This window comes from Diadema antillarum, unplaced genomic scaffold (genome assembly GCF_040938485.1).
Source record: "Diadema antillarum isolate AM-2024a unplaced genomic scaffold, OU_Dant_1.0 scf00000185, whole genome shotgun sequence".
Taxonomy (NCBI): domain Eukaryota; kingdom Metazoa; phylum Echinodermata; class Echinoidea; order Diadematoida; family Diadematidae; genus Diadema; species Diadema antillarum.
In genome coordinates, this window is record NW_027271074.1 from 362,725 (window position 1) to 379,993 (window position 17,269).

A 17,269-nucleotide genomic window follows, 5' to 3' on the forward strand; every position below is an offset into this window, starting at 1 on the left:
GACGCGAGGCTATACTAAAAGCGCCTTTATTGTTCATTTCGGTCTTAAAATAATTTATTGCCTGTAACACATAAGTCTCTTGGTAAAGTCTTGATCTGTTTGACAAATTTGACGCAGAAAATACACACGGCACCAAGGCAAGCCTCGTTAATATTAAGTAACTATTCTTATTCTACTTAATATTAACGAGGCTTGCCTTGGTGCCGTGTGTATTTTCTGCGTCAAATTTGTACGCAAATTTGTCAAAGAATATATAGCAACAACAACGACAAAAGTACACATCCCTGAACGAGTGGATAAAGGCGGCTCGCTCCACTCGCCGGCCAACAGGTTTGTGGGGTAAACGCGCTATACGGGGGCACGCAGAGCGAGTCGCCTTGTTTAAAGGCTATCGCGGGGGTAATTAGGGAGCTTTAGATTTACGGCGCGGACGTTTATGAGACAACGCTGGAGCTGGACGTTTTCCTCTTCCCTGCGTTGCGTTGAAAAGTAGCTTTAGATTACGCTGATCACGCATCCTATGAAAATAGAATGGCGGTCCCATACTAATGATCAGTGCATGAAAAAGCTCTCTACGTCGTGAATTGAGCGGACGTAGAAATAGCCCAGAACGCGTAGTAAAAAACTCAGACAACGCGAGTTCTAAATAGATCGACTTGATGCGCGTTTTTGCCATTTTTTTTTTCTCTGAACGTCCCCGTCGCGAAAATTCAAAGCTCCCTTTTGCCCTGGTACGCCTCGGATTAGCAGTTTTTTCTGCTGCTTGCGCAGAGTAAAAGCCTCATCATAACACTGCACTGAACTAGCGCAGAGTAGTTTTATCTAAAACCTCTTACCGAGTTTCAGACGGTACCGACTTTTGCAACACATGGCGTTCCATACACTATCTTGTGCACTCCGTTGAATGAACGGGGGCTCACCTATTCCGACTATCTGATTGGCTTAACCCCGTGAGAAGCGATCCCCGCCCACCGCACTGCGATAAATCTGTGCCCCTTAGTCTACAACAATACAGACCAATTTTGCCTGTTAAATAATACCGGTACTAAACCTCCCCCGTCCTGGGGCCGCGGAATCATCCAGGGGGTTTGGCTGAAAAACAAACCACCACAAACAAATAAAATTAAAAAAAAAACAAAAAAAAAAAAACACACACACACAAGAAAACCCCTGACTCTCCAGAGTTCGACCCCGGATATCTTTCTGGGGTGGGTTGATCGGGGACCCAACCAACTCCGAGAACCTGACCGTGCTTGAGAACGAGACCCCCTCCACATAACACATACACACACGCACACGCACACGCACACACACACACACACACACACACACACACACACACACACACATATGTTACATAATGACTACTCGTATTCTGTGGCCACTGCCGTTGGCCTTTTACAATTCCCGGGGGTTGTTTTACAAAGCTGTTCTTAAAGTTACGAAGGACTTAAGAACGACTGGTGATCAGTTCTTGTGCTGAATTATTGAGATTCTGATAAGTATAGCACATAAGGACTGATCACCAGTCGTTCTTAAGTCCTTCGTAACTTTAAGAACAGCTTAGTGAAACACCCCTAGGTCATATTGCAGCAGATCAAATTTTAGAGTTGATCATTTACGTTTGTATAAACTTTAAAGAATCTTGTCTCTTTACACTTATAAATTCTTGATTTTCGCCTATACTTTCGATCAAAATTATATAACAAGACTATGAGACTACTAGTTATATTTTCATTTAAAGAACCAAACATTATATAGACTGAAGATAGATTCCTATTTTCAATTATTATGCTAGAACAATATCACGTCATGATTAAAGGGATTGAGGGGACCCTCAGGCTATTGAAAACCAAGACTTATAGTGCCCATTCTTGTTCTTTTCCTTGCTCTTTTCCTTTTTTTCTTCTTGTTTTTGCTTGAAGAGCAAAACTCGGCATATCGATTCAGCATGTCTATGATTTGATTCGTACTTCGGGTTTGCTACCATTTATCAAACTCTTCAGGATGGTCAGCACTCCATGGGACAGACAATGCATTCGCGCGCTGGACAGCAGACGATGTTCTCATCCATGATCCTCTGCACGGGCAACCGGGGCGAGAAAAATGCTCTAGGCCCTTTCCCCTGTTTATCCTCGATCTGCCTTGCAAAATATCATTTCGTATAATGCATTAAAACTAATTTCCAATTTTTTTTTAACGCTAATTCTTTTCTTTAGAAAATGTGATGTTTATTCGTGTTTTCAGGCTCCCTGTGCATAGCAACATAAGCCTCATGTTGATTTGGATGAAACTCTGCTAACTTAGGCTAATAAAAAGTTGCCTAAGGTTGTCAAGGTGGCAACCAAGCTAAACTCTCGAGTTGGTTGATAGGCCCTACCCGTCTAGAGTACGAGTCAACAACGACGACGACGACGAACACGACTACAAACTAACATGATTGTTGTACTTAAACAATTAACTTTTCAAGATCACCCATATGCAGGACTATCTCAAGAGCTATACTCTGCAGTGTTGCAAAGGAACTGAGTCAAGCACTGATTTGTGATGCGAAGTGAAGTAAGCTTATTCCACCTTTGCATAAGACGTTTCAGTGGAAATAGTTGGTATAAGATCAAGGCGGTATGGAAAGCCTCCCCCCACGTAGTTCCTGCAACTGTTTAATACTTGTCATAGAACATCGTGAAACCTATAAACATTAAAAAAATCGAGGATTTTTTTCCCTCTCTCTCTCTCGCACACATCGTAGGCATATACCCTAGGATCATTCGTTTACTTTCATTCACTTTGATTATCAATCTATTCATGTGATCTGAAGATAGGTGTTACAAAAAACATTTCCCACTTTTGCTCCTTAATAGTTCAAAAACTGTATGTCAGATAACACTGATATTAATATGAGCAGAAGCTGAATAGTGTAAAATTTTGTCGGAGGTAATTTAGAAATGATAGCATAAATCAGTTTCATTAAATTCAAGTTTATTTTCAAGTTAGGTTTCAGATTTCGCTCTGATTTCAACCCTCTGTACAAAAATAAAAAAGTTTTGCACAGGGGTCAATGTGTGTAGGCCTATGGGAGTGTGTGGGTAACGTCCCGACAATGGTCCTGAACAATGGCCAGGATTGGGCTTGGAATGCATACTCATGAGAAATTTAGTCTTTATTCATCCTGAAATGTAGTGCATGCAAGCACATGAAAACATGTGCTTATTTATTATTTTTTTTATGTGCATACATTTTACCCTTTGCCATGAATTCAGACTAGCAGTGCCCAGGGCAATCCAGGATGAATACTAGTAAGCATTCAAGTGCCTGAAATGGAGCAAGAGTCCGGAAGGCTAGTCAACAGAGCTCTTGAAAGGTGGTATTCGTGGCATTCATGTCTACTTTTCAAGGTCATTGTAAGCACACACTCACATACACATCATTGGTTCTTATGTAAAGTTCAATTCTGTACAGAGGGTTCAAATTTGACCAAAGTCTGGAACTTAACTTTAGAATTAATCATGGATTTAACGAAACTGATTCATGCTCTCATATTCAAATCACCTCCAACTTAATTGTACACTATTCAGCTATTACTCATATGAATGACAGTGTTACCTGATGTATAGTTTTCGAACTATTAAGGATCAAAAGTGGAAAATGTTTTTTTTTTTGTAACACCTAGTAGAAACAAGCTGAGAGACAAGGTGACAGAAGCAAAACATTTTGCAACCCCCCCCCCAAAAAAAAAAAAAATAAAATGGTAGGTCTATTTTTTACGACATTGCAACAGCTTGGTTAAAATGTCCTTTCTCTGTCACCGTTCTGCTCGAACTCTTGAAATAGTTTACACAGTATCATGTATCATGTTTTTGCATGAGCATGTACTTGACCATAATGTCATGTTGACCATACTGTACACCTGCACTGCCATGTGGCTCCTTGCATAAACCAAGGAGCTATATGTGTATATAGCTCCTTGCATTAACGTACCTTTGCGGGTGCCTGGACAGCAGCCGACTCATATGCCATGGATGTGTTTTCAGTGTATCTCGGGTCTGGAAGTGTCAGAACTACGAGGGGCGGGGCTTCAAAGACCCTTCACACTGGCCGCCATCATCCACGATGTGGTTTCCAGTGAGGAGAAAAATCGCGGGTCGCTAGAATTCACATCTTGAGTCGGCCCACGCCATGCGCCATAATTGTGTGTGTGTGTGTTGGATGTAATATTCGGGTAGCCGAATGTCAACCGACCAGGAATTCTCCGGAAACTAGGCCTCTGTATCTGATCTGTTTGTGCTGTGTGTTTGTGTTCATACTGTTCTTTCATATGCAGACGTCATGCATATAGCAGACGACGGTCTGTTGTTGTAACATTCGACCCTTTGGAGTGAGCATCTACTAAGTAGTTACGTGTCGTCAGTGACCCCTCTTTCATCTCTGCCACATGTAAACAAGCAAGCAGAACTGACTGTGTTTCTCAATATCGATACGATTACGTCGAGTAGTGAAAGCGAAGCAGAAAATGGCGTTTCGCATGATAGAATATGGCATTCACAGGACTGTTGGTCTATCTCAAACCCTCCGAGTCCGAGGTCCATGCCGGGGGCTGGCAGCGGTAAACTGCGCTAGGCCGTTCTCGGGAAGCAACAGACATTCTAACGATACAAAGACATCGTGAGTAGGACGTCTGTTGAATGCGAAATAATTATATTATAATTATAATCGTATAGTCGAGAGCCTCTTCGTCATGTTCGAAAAGTATTTGCAGCTCTCAGGCTCTGGACTCGTGCGATAATCGTGATAATATGACTGTTCTTTTGTATAGGAGTCCTTTGCCACTTGGACTTGTCAATGTCATGCTCAATTGTCTCCACCGCGGAAGTACGATCATGATAGATTATTAACGTGGGTACTAGTACAGTATGGCATTTATAAGTATGTCCGCAGTGGACTATAACCATCCATGCCATATGTCGGCCCTATCCATCTTGCGTAATTGCGACAATCTCCAGTCGGAGAAACAACCGTCCAGCACAAACACATGACAGTCTAAACTCTAACTATAAATTAAGCTGTGTACCAACCATCATAGCGAGTAGGGCCCTAATATGCAATGGAGAAGAAAGAAAAATGTAGACCCTTTCAAGAATACATTACATGCCTGGTTGCAGAGGGTTCTACCTGTGGGGATGGTCTACTACAGTACAAGTATAACCACATGATCATGATGATAGTACAACACATGTTATGAATGAATGTTTATGAGTGTTTATGGATGATTCAAAAAATTTAATCAATTATTAATTTGAAGCCACGATGGCCTGATGTAGGCATATTTGGAATTGGATACAACCAAGCAGAGGTTTCCCACAGAAGTTGATGTACTTTAAACTGCTACCAGCCCAAACACAAAGTGCAGTTTACAACTGTACTGTACATTTAAGGGAGTGCCCCAGGGTTAACGTATCTTGCTTCTAGTGTCTACTTTAAGAGAGGAATGTTCAGTTTCACATGATTGTTCATAATTTGGCCAATTGCAGTGTACTTTGCCTGCATATGAATATTATTTTGTGGACGAGTGTATCAAAGTTGTAGAGTAGCTCAACTGGACCAGTGAGCTATATAATTGTGTTTATTCATTAATTGTCTGGTGTGCGTTGTCCTATGTGTGTGTATTGTCATTGTGTGTCATGTGTTGTGCGCCATTGTCTTGTGTTGCGCATAAACTTTTAGTTTACATTTTCAGCTTCTTCTTGAAAACCCCATGATGGATTTTCACCAAACTTAGCAGGAAGCATCTCAATATAGGGGATAGGATCAAATCATTCAAGTGGGCACAATCCCCCCCCCCCCCCCAAGGGATAAGCTAAGTTAGTGTGGTGAGTAAGTAGATTGGTGACTGGTTTGATCCAGGGATGGCCATTGTGGGGGGAGGGGGTGAGGTGGACTAAATTAGGGCCTAATTCTCATATTTTCATCTTTTACATACGATGTTCAAATTGTTCAATAACTTTGGCAGACATTATCACCAGGGTATATAAATGTCAGTTTATATAACAAATGGGCATCATGTATCCCCATCCCCCACCCCCCTCCTTTTGGGACACATGATGCGAGGAGAATGTATAAACAAACAAACAAAAAAAAGAACGAAAATCTAACAAACAATGAACAAAGCAACCAACTTCAAAACTAGAAATACTCCATGTAACTACATTAGTGAATGTAGATACTTTCTGGGTTTTTAATGGTAGATGTGTCTTGTGTTATCAAAGATACAATAGTCTCCCATGACATTTGTATTCTTTGAAGTTTTTAACTTCTTGAATGATGAGCTTTTAACTTTAGATTACGACACATATCTGCATTAGAAATGTCTTGTGCATGCAGCCAATGTGATTTGTAACCTGGTCCTGTACCTCAAGGTTCGAGAGAGAGCAACAGACTACAGAGATGGAGAGAGAGAGAGCGTGAAAACAAAGAGATGAAAGGAGAGGCATTACTGAGTGTTTTCTGAATGCTCTTGTAGATAACGATGGATGTATTTATATATACATCGTTGCTCTGTCATCCGGCCAATTATGTGTGGGTTAGTTTTAGTCTTCATCAGAATGAGTGCCATATTTTTCTATTTGTTATTTACCGGTAATTCATTCATTGTCTCAACTATCCCATGCCAAGAATGGTTGGTCCCTGCGCAGAGTTTTCAGTGTGGATGATGCTGGTAACACTGCTAGTAGAGGAAAATCTGCATCACAATTTGCATGGCTGCACACTATCTCATTTTTCTACTGGTCTAACCTGTCTGTCGGACCAGTAGGTACCCAGTTTTTCCTCTTTTTTTTGGAATTTTATTACACTGGTCTATTCCTGAAAAAAAAAAGGACTGGTCCGACAGTGATTTTTTTCTGGTCCTGGACTGTCAGACCAGTGCCATTGTGAAGCATTGCAAATTGTATTGCAAAAAAATGTTTTTTCTAAATACAATGTATCTTGTAATCCACAGAGCCACATCAGGTAGCTTGAACAAGAGATGGAAGGACAAAGCAGAAACCTTGATCATTGGGGGTGGGGCTGTAGGTACAGCCATTGCCTACAACCTGGCCAAGGCTGGTATGAAGGACGTGGTGCTGCTGGAAAAGACAGAACTCACTGCAGGATCAACTTGGCACGCTGTGAGTCAGTTCAACAAATGAATATTTATATTATATTGGATGGCTATGAATGGGATACTATACAAATGATGCACGCCTCGTGCATGTTTCACAATTGTAAATACCCTCGAGTGCACTATACGCCTACACTAACGCCACGAAATAATCCTGTGCATCATTTGTTTTATAAAATGGGTAGAAAATTTGAAAACTAACAGCGTTTTTCACGTACCTTTGTGGGTCAAGACGTCCGAAGATGTTTGTCCCAAACATTTACGCACGTCGCACTCGGAAGTCCCGCACATATAAGTATGATTTGGGTTTCCGGACACTTAAGTTCCCGCATGAAAACTTACTTATTTTACATAGAATATGCACCCTTTACCTTAAAGACTTGATATAGACTCCTCATATAGGCCTACTAGACAACATACTTTGAAAACGGCGTGAGAATTAACCTGCTAAATCGTTGGATTTACCCTTTAAAGTGACTCCATGTACGCGTCCGGTCCCACAACGCTTGGTCTACTGTACTGTACGTATTATACGTACACCACACATGTTATGCACAAGGGAAGAAAGGCCGGCGGCCGGCAGCCCGAACTAGAAGTTGTTTACAGGATTGACAGTGCGTATGCATGCAATTCAAAGGAGCCGCCGCGCGCACAGACGATCGGCAATAGGATTTAACACGCAGTGCAGTGGGACTGAGTAACCAAAGCACATGTCACTCATTTCAGCGCTTCCTATTGGCTACATTCTTGAACCCATTTTATAACAGGGAATATTGCACAAGTTAGGGCCAATATTGCACGAATCGAAGATGAGTGCAATATTGACTCTTAACGAGTGCAATATTCCGTGGCATTCCATGAATCAAGGCCATCCAAATCTATACAATCAAGTAGAGCAACCATGAACTGCACAAAATTACCCGGCTTCTACTTGTCTTTGAAGTTGACTCGGCAGTCCCATCCCAGCGCTGAAAAGGGGAAGACCCTAAAACTGCGTATGAAACAAACAACCAGCGAGATGTTTGTGCGCTTGTGAAAATGTAACAAAATGACGCGCACTAGTAGTAAGCGTTTGCGCATTCAGCAAGCACTCACGCAAAACGAGACAGAATTGAATATGATGTGATCTTGAACGGCAAGTAACAATGGTAGCCTATGGGGAATTAATATGTTGGTCTATGTGATTCGTTCAATATGCTCTGATACTGAACAGTAAAAATTGAGCGGACTGCAATACGTGTTTTTAATGCGCCGCTAAAATGTCCTATATAGATGATAATTTATATTATTCAAGTGTTGATGTTTGGCTATAGGGGAGCCACACCCTGAGTTCAAGGTTAGGGTACCTTGAGGAAAACAGTAAGGCCAAACAAATGAGAACAGTAATAGCTTAACTTGTACATTACATTAGATTAAAAATCAAAAAGCTGTAGGGTGTTTTGTAATTTTTGTCGAGCCCACCGGAGGTGCGGGGAGACGTAAGGGATCGCCTGCGGCGTCTGTCCGTCCGTCTGTCCGTCCGTCTGTCCGTCCGTCCGTCGTCCGTCCGTCTGTCCGTCGTCCGTCCGTCTGTCCGTAACGCTATAAAAACTTCGATAACTCTTTACTCTGAGCTTCAATTGCAATCAAACTTCGAGGGAAGAGGGGTCATACAAAGTTTCACATTTTACCATATATGAAGGTCACCTCAAGGTCAAAGATCGCAGGCAGGGGTCAATGAACTTTTAGAGCCCAATGTTAAGTTTTTATGGCGCATTTCTATTATGGGTCATAACTTTTGATCCATAACTCCATTTGTGACCAAACTTGGATGGTAGATGTCCCTTGGGGTGTGGATGGTCACCACAAGGTCAAAGATCACAGGCAGGGGTCAACGAACTTTTAGAGCCCAATGTTTATATGGTGCATTTCTATTATGGGTCATAACTTTTGATCCATAACTCCATTTGTGACCAAACTTGGATGGTAGATGTCCCTTGCAGAATGGATGGTCACCACAAGGTCAAAGGTTACAGGCAGGGGTCAACAAACTTTTAGAGCCCAATGTTAAGTTTTTATGGCGCGTTTCTATTATGGGTCATAACTTTTGATCCATAGGTCCGTTTGTTACCAAACTTGGATGGTAGATGTCTCTTGGGGAGTGGATGGTCACCACAAGGTCAAAGGTCACAGGCAGGGGTCAAACTTTTAGAGCCCAATGTTAAGTTTTTATGGCGCGTTTCTATTATGGGTCATAACTTTTGATCCATAGGTCCGTTTGTTACCAAACTTGGATGGTAGATCGTTATGTCTCTTGGGGAGTGGATGGTCACCACGAGGTCAAAGGTCACAGGCAGGGGTCAACGAACTTTAATGGCTCAATGTTAAGTTTTTATGGCACGTTTCTTTTTTGCCATAAATCTTTACTCTTTTATATCTCTTTTTATCTGTTATATCTCTTTTTTTTATCTGTTATATCCCATTCGCATACAATTTCTTGTACGCGAATGGGCGAGACACATTATGGCACTTGCCTTGTTGTTAATTTTGGCAAACTAAATCACATTAATTTTCATATGTCACTGAGAGTAATGTAATCATAATGATATTTGATCCCTGAATTCATGAAATGTTCACTCTGTGTTTCATAGTTTGTCATCCTCAAAGTTGTACAAGGATTTGAGTTTCTGAGTACTGTAAAACATGATATATTCGCGGCATGAAATTTTCGCGAATTGGAGCCCACAGCCTTTTTCGTGGGATGAAATTTTCGCGAATTGCTACTGGTGTTCAATGCATGTAGTGTAGACAAAAGCGTTCGCGTGCATATTAATTTCGCGAATTTTGGCGCTCGCGAAATTCGCGAAATTAAAATGCACGCGAAAATTCCTCGTTTTACTGTATTACATTTTCCCTGTTAGTGATGGGCGCACACTACCTGTATTCGTAATTTCCATTTCGAAGTGATGGAAAGAGATGTACATTGTAGCCTCAGAGAGACTGGGGCCCAATTTAGCGAAAGATGTTGGGATAGCAACTCTCACTAGAATGGCAACTTCTCTTAGCAACAGCCAATGAGGAAGCAGGATTCTTGTCATTACCATGATGTTTACCATTGCATGAAGAGTTGCTATACATTGTATTATGTAAAATTCTTATGAAATGGGGCTCAGAATGTTGTTTTTGAATGACAATTGTTGACTATGACAGTAGAAGCAAATGTTTTGTGAGGAAACTTTTTGCTGAAAAAAAGAAGAAAATATTCTGAAGTTACACTATGACTGACATTGAATATACCATGCAGTTGATTAATTCATGTGGTATTATCCTGGATATAATGTCAGAAGTAACTGCTGCATGAGCGATGTCGTCCTCCAAAATTCTCATTATATGATGTATGGGCGTTATATAAACCACTTCAAATTATTCTTCCAGCCTGAATGCCAAGGATATATCAAAACCTCACATAAAAATATGCTGTATAGTAAGGAAATGATGATGTGGGTACCACTTCATAAGATTATTGTACCAGTGTATTCTTACAAGGCCATTCCATGTCTCAGTGTCCTCTTATTGATTATTGTAGAACATTGTATAGATGATGACTGGCGGGGGAGGGAACATACCATGTTCCACCCGAAGGGTTTGAAATGCTATTGAGGGACTTATAGCCTCCCTCAATAGCATCTCAAACCCTGAGGGTGGAACGTTTGGTACATGTTCCTGACAACAAAAGTCATCATCTGTTATATTGTATGGGTTAGTCAAATAGGTCAACGTCAACGTAACCACCCACCAGCACAACACTCGATCGCTCGCGCAGAGCCAAATTCACTGTGCGCGCAGTCCTAGGACTTCTGTCATTTGTTACGTGAAAATGTTTTCCCATGGGAGAACATTATAAAGAATACACATGTTCGCCCATGGGCGCATAACGAATGTGCCTCCATCACGTGACTGTGTTTAGCCAATCACTAACCGGTATTTGACTAACCCATTTGATATTGTAACATATGATCTTGCAAGAATTTTATGTGTGACAGGGGTTATAATTTTTTTCTTATCTGTGTATCCTCTGAAGGTCACAAAGTTAATTGTGCTTTTCTCAAACATATCCTCCCATTAATTATTCTGCTCAAGGTACAGCTCGGACAAAGTTCATCATTCAAAGCTTTCATTCAATTTTTCATCATTTTATTGTATCTATTTTTATAGTCGTGCAGCTATGTCATAAAGATAACTTTTTGTGCCTCAGCCCGGCTCACACCTTTGCGGTTTTAGCTGCATTCTTACAGCTGCATTAGCCAAACGCATGCCATAAAGCAACCTAATGCAGCGCTCCGCGGCAAAATATTCCGTAGCAGTCACATTGTTGTGTTGTAGCTTTTATGTTCCTTACAAAATGATTGCCTACTGTTGCGTTCGATTGCTTTTCACCTCGCTCCAGCTCGCTATTGCTCGTAACATTGCAATTCAATCCGAAGACTGCTTGCCGCGTTGCGCTTGTACCTCGTTCGCGGTTCGCCACTCGTTCGTTGCTCGCTGGCATCTTGCACTAACTCGCAAGCAGCTCGCATTAACTTGTTTCTCCTGGTTTTACTGCTCAACCACTCGCTTTAACTCGACTGCTGCTCGCTCCTGCTCGTTCCGCTGCGTATCATTTCGCCCTGCTGCGTACAAGCTCATAGAGAGTTCGCACGGGTAGGCACTATAAGTTTTTGACATTTTGTGGTGGGGGGGCGCAAGGAACTTTTTGGTTCAAATTCTTTCAAAATCACCAAATTAGGTAGGTCTACACACGTTGCCCAAACCATACTATTTCGATTTTTGATGGCTGCCAAGAAGGGCGCCCTCTGGGACTGTCAGATTGGTCAAATCCAATATGGCCGCCATCTGAAATTCAAAAGTCACTTGGATGTAGAAAAAGGTAAACATTTTACAATCATTTTCAAAATCTGTATTGAAGGTTTTCTGGGTCAATGAATTTGATTCTGATGTTGTTTTCATCGTCTGAAGTCAAGTTTTTCTTATAAGGTCACCCTAAATATCACTTGAGGGTCAAGACATTATTTCAAAAATAACAGGTTATTTCAAAATGGTTTGCCTATGGTCACTATAGCAGGAATGACAACCTTGCTAATATACCTGCAGTTGTTGAGGACAGAACAGAGCATATTTCTGGTGTAAAAAAGAAACAAACAGACAAAATTGATTTTATGCAATACCTATGTGTGGCAATACAATTCGAGAAAAACTGGAATTTCCACAAAAACCTGCAGTAATATGTGGGTACTCAGAGGTGTTTTTGAAAAATGTTTTAATCAGATGTTGCTGAAAGAACACAATCATTACAAAAGCCTCATGATTTGATAAGCATGTTGTTTTTCTTCTGTCAACTAAGTGAATTCTAATTAAATCTAACTAGATTTTGTATCACAAATATATACACAGTCATGGCGAGCTATTGTAAAAGCGAGCAGCATCAAACAGGAACAAGGAGGAACGAGGTAAGGCGAGGAGGAACGAGGGGGAGCAAGCGACGGACGAGCTAGGCTCGCAATGTAGCGAGCTACATATACAACGGTCCTTGCTAATGCGAGCAGAGTACTAGGAATAGCGTGTAGTGATGCGAGCTAAAGCAAGGTAATGCGAACTAAAGCGAGGTAAGTCGAGGTGAAGCGAGCAGGTATCGCAACCATATGCAGTGAAACGCAGTTCAAAGTAAAGCTGCATTTGCCAGCGTTACGCAGTTCGCCCTAGCTCGTCGCTCGTCCTTGCTCGGATTAGCTGGTTGCCACTTGTCTTGGCTCGAATAGATTTTGATCTTGCGTTCAATTGCGGATGTTTGAAAAATTTTCAAACTAGCGAGCTGGAATGCAAAGCCTCTGCTTTAGTCTGCGTATTGACCTTGTGTTAACTTGTTTCATTGTGTAGTGCTGCGTTAGGCTGCGTTAGACTGCGTTAGACTGCGTTCGGGCAATGCGCAGCTGAACGCAAGCTCGAAACGCAAAGGTGTGAGCCAGGCTTAGAGGTTGCCAGGAACGTTACCTTTTGGGGTTGTCCATCCATCCACCCCACAAATTGTTTAATCCTGATTTCAGAAAAAAGCCTTCAACATTCTTGAGTGATGAGTTTTTCATGATTTTTTGATTGGCCGGGGTATACTGAATTAGGTGTAAATGTGCTGATTCGATTTTGGGCAAAAGCCCTCTCAAGGTCAAAGGTCACTAAACTTTGGCAGATATATATATTTTTTTAAATGCTTCTGCTACGAAGTGTCGCTGGAGGCATTATGTTTTTGTTTTGTCCATCTGTAATCAATTTTGTGAACAGCGTAACTAAAAAACTATTTGAGGTATCCTAATGAAACTTGGCATGTATATGAGTGGACGAAGTTGTGCCTCTCAACTTTTGGGCACACAGCTTAAAGGCATAATTTACCATTAGCAGATGAAAAACAAAAAACAGCTTTAGTGCTTTAAAATAATTCTAAATTGTGAGTTATGGATAGAAACAGCCAAAATAAAAAATTGAATCAGTTTGATTATTGTTTATGTGAACAATAGTTATAATAAAAATGTTTCTTGACCAAACCGTCTACAGTTATGGTTTATTAAGAAACATAGTGATGTCTCGTTATATTTTAGGCTTTATAGCAAAATTTTCACATGGTAGGATGTTTTGTGATACAACTGACCTACACATATGCATCAATGTGATATCTCAAAATTTTTTTAAATCACTGCCCCAAAAGGTAAACTTTACCTTTAAGGTCAAACGTCAAAAGTTCATGGTCAAATGCACAAACTTTCACTATTTCCCCCATACATATGCAATGCCTGAAGGTATTTTCTTGAAACTTGGTGTTAAACTACCAAGTAAAGATTCTTCAAAGAGAGTTTCGGGTTGCGGGGTCAAAGGTCAATAGCATAGTGAAAAATCGTATTAAAATTTCACTTTTTGTCCCAGCCGAATGAGTTCGAGCTGGGGACTATGAAACGGGCTCCGTACATGTGGGTGTCCGTGTGTGTTCGTGTGTCTGTCCGTGTGTGCATCTGTGTGTGATCAAAATCTTCAATTTGCTACTTCTCTGTCATTTATGAGCCGATTTTGATTCTGTTTGCTTTATATGATAGCACTACATGGGAGCTTTGAAATTTCTACACAGAATTTCAGTCGTGATCTTTGACCTTGACCTTTGACCTATATTGTACGTTTTGTTACAAAATGCTACTCCTTTGCCATTTCTAACCCGATTTCGCTTCCGTTTGCTTTATGTGATGGCACTAGGTGAGGGCTTCAAAACTGCTACACAGAATTTTGACCTTTGACTTCTTTGACCTTTGACCTTGATTTTTTGACCTGTATTGTACATTTTGCTACAAAATGCTACTTCCAGCGGGGACATATTATGCACCGCGTAATTTCTACTTTTTCTTGTTTCTCCATATCTCACAAATGGTTCAAGGTATCCTCATGGAACTTAGTACATTGTATTGTATATGCATGCACTGACTGGCAGTGATTATCTAGAAAATGTAGAGGTCATGGGTCAAAGGTTAGGGGTTCAAAAAGTCAAGGTCAACTCCTCAAAATTTCACTTTTTCTTTCTTATCTAGATGCAATGCCTGCAGGATTTTTCTTGAAACTTAGTGTACGGTATGCATGTATTACCCAATAGAGATTCTCTTGGAAGTTTCTTGCCATAAGTTCAAAGGTCAAGTGAAAGTGCTAAATTTTACTTCTTCCTCAAACTTATGAAAGGGTCTAAAGTCAAGTTAAGATCCTCAAATCCCCAAATACCTGCACTCTTAGACAATGTAGCCATTCATCTAATCGCAGCCTTACAGTCGTGGCGAGTGGTTTGTGCGGCACGGAGACGAACTCAACACGCTGCCTCCCCGCATTCTGTATCAAATGTTGTGACACCAAATGAGAATCGTGCTGGCTCAAAGGGTCAGCGAACACACGCAGGGGTCTAAATCACCTGACCCAAAATGGCTGTCCGAGCCACGAGAGCTTCCGATCAGTGCCGAATGGACACACACTCACAGTGTGCATGCACATGAAGAGAGGCCAGAAGACGCATGGCTCTTTTGGCCTCTCTTCCAATCACTGCAGCTTGCGGTCACAATGTTTGTGTATGATGCATACACACACACACACACATACACGTGTCAGTGGCAGCACTGTCCCACACATTAAATGGATAGCACTGCAGTCTGGCATTGCGCAATTGCATGCACAAATATCTTTCGTTTGGAAGAGTTACGCAATAACGTACATTAGGGGTGACGATTGCCCGACCTTAAACCTAGTTCAAGGAAAGTGAACATGCAACACATACACGTGTCAGTGGCAGCACTGTCCCACACATTAAATGGATAGCACTGCAGTCTGGCATTGCGCAATTGCATGCACAAATATCTTTCGTTCGGAAGAGTTGCGCAATAACGTACATTAGGGGTGACGATCGCCCGACCTTAAACCTAGTTCAAGGAAAGTGAACATGCAACACATACACGTGTCAGTGGCAGCACTGTCCCACACATTAAATGGATAGCTCTGCAGTCTGGCATTGCGCAATTGCATGCACAAATATCGTTCGTTTGGAAGAGTTACGCAATAACGTACATTAGGGGTGACAATCGCCCGACCTTAAACCTAGTTCAAGGAAAGTGAACATTCAACACATTCGTTATAAACCTGTCATTTTAATATTTTGCCAGATATATGTGAAACTGTCATCACGCATTGTCAAGACATTATACTATATAGACCTATTGGGAGAATCATGCATTATGGCAGAGGCATTCCAGTCGCCATAGTGAAATTTTTAGTTATTTTTTTTTCTAGCTGCAACTTTGTATACCGGTAGGAATGCCAAGTGGAAAAATAAGGTGGCAGGAAATGTAGTGTTTGAAATCTATTTTTGTTTGTATGAATTGAAGTGACAAGGTCAAAGGTCACTGTACTCTTGCCAATGCAAGGCCATGCCCATGAGCAGTTACTTTTAATAGCAGGAAATATCCAATAATGAAATAAGTCAGTGGACAGAGCAGACAAAACAATTTGACCATCATTTGCAGGAACTTGACAATGGCGATAGCCTTATATAGTAGAATTTTGGCTTTTTAACTGACCTTTGGACCTTTGACATTTGACTCAATGGCTCAAAATTTTCCAAGAGAATCTTTATCTGGCAATGCATGTATGCACTAAGTTTTAAGGAAATACCTTTAGGCATGGCATGGGGGAAATAATGAAATCTTGATAATTCAACCTTGACCTTTGTCCTTGACTTTGACCCCATGACCTTTGAAGTCCAAAGAGAAATACAGACAGGCAGTACTAGTAATAAGTTTCATGAAGAGTCCTTGAGCCATTTTGGAAATAATATAATTACGGAGAAAAATAAAAAATCGTAACATTCTCACTTGACCTTTGACCTTTGACCTTTGACCCCATGGCCCGAAGCTTTTCCTAGAGAATCTTTATCAGGTTATACATGAATACACTAAGTTTTAAAAAAGTACCCTCAAGGCATTCGCTATGTAAGTGGAGGAATAGTGAAATTTTGAGTATTTGACCTTGACCCATTGACCTTGAGCATATACATCCAACAGTTTATAGGCACAACTTCGTCCACTCAAACATACATATATGCCGTGTTTCATTAGGGTACCTCAAACAGTTTTTAAAGGGGATGGTAGTAACTGATCAGTGGGAATCAGTGGGAATGCTAGAGGATGATTGTTCCAATCCTTGTGGGATTCATTTAAGAGTACATTATAGATCTATTGTTGTGTGAAAATTATTTGCTTCAGAATGGTCTCATATTCAAGTAATGTGCAGTTTAATGTTTCCAGGTTAGCATGCCTGTATTGTGACGGGGCAATCGTTAATGGCCTGTTGACAATTGTCAAATTTGAAATTGATCAACGAATTGCCCTACATTGACGTAAATGAGCACTGTTTTAGTAGCAGCCATGACAAAAGAAGTCATGGGCATATAAGGTACTTGGGCAGAATTTGAACCTATGACCGCCTGATCTCCGGGCAGGCATTTTATCCACTTGACCAACGGAGCTTCTGCCCGGCAGCTACTGCTGGTTCAAATCATTGTAGTTTGCA

At 41.1% G+C, this 17,269-nt stretch overlaps 1 protein-coding gene across 1 annotated transcript in view; it reads left to right on the forward strand.

The window, feature by feature from the left end:
- Nucleotides 1-4,231: 4,231 nt before the first annotated feature.
- LOC139723294 (dimethylglycine dehydrogenase, mitochondrial-like) overlaps nt 4,232-17,269 on the forward strand; it is a 56,069-nt gene continuing 43,031 nt past the window's right edge. Inside the window, exons 1-2 of the mRNA XM_071634553.1 lie at nt 4,232-4,662; nt 6,995-7,163. Coding sequence (XP_071490654.1) covers nt 4,511-4,662; nt 6,995-7,163 — 321 coding nt within the window. The 5' untranslated portion in view covers nt 4,232-4,510. The remainder of the gene's footprint in view (nt 4,663-6,994; nt 7,164-17,269) is intronic.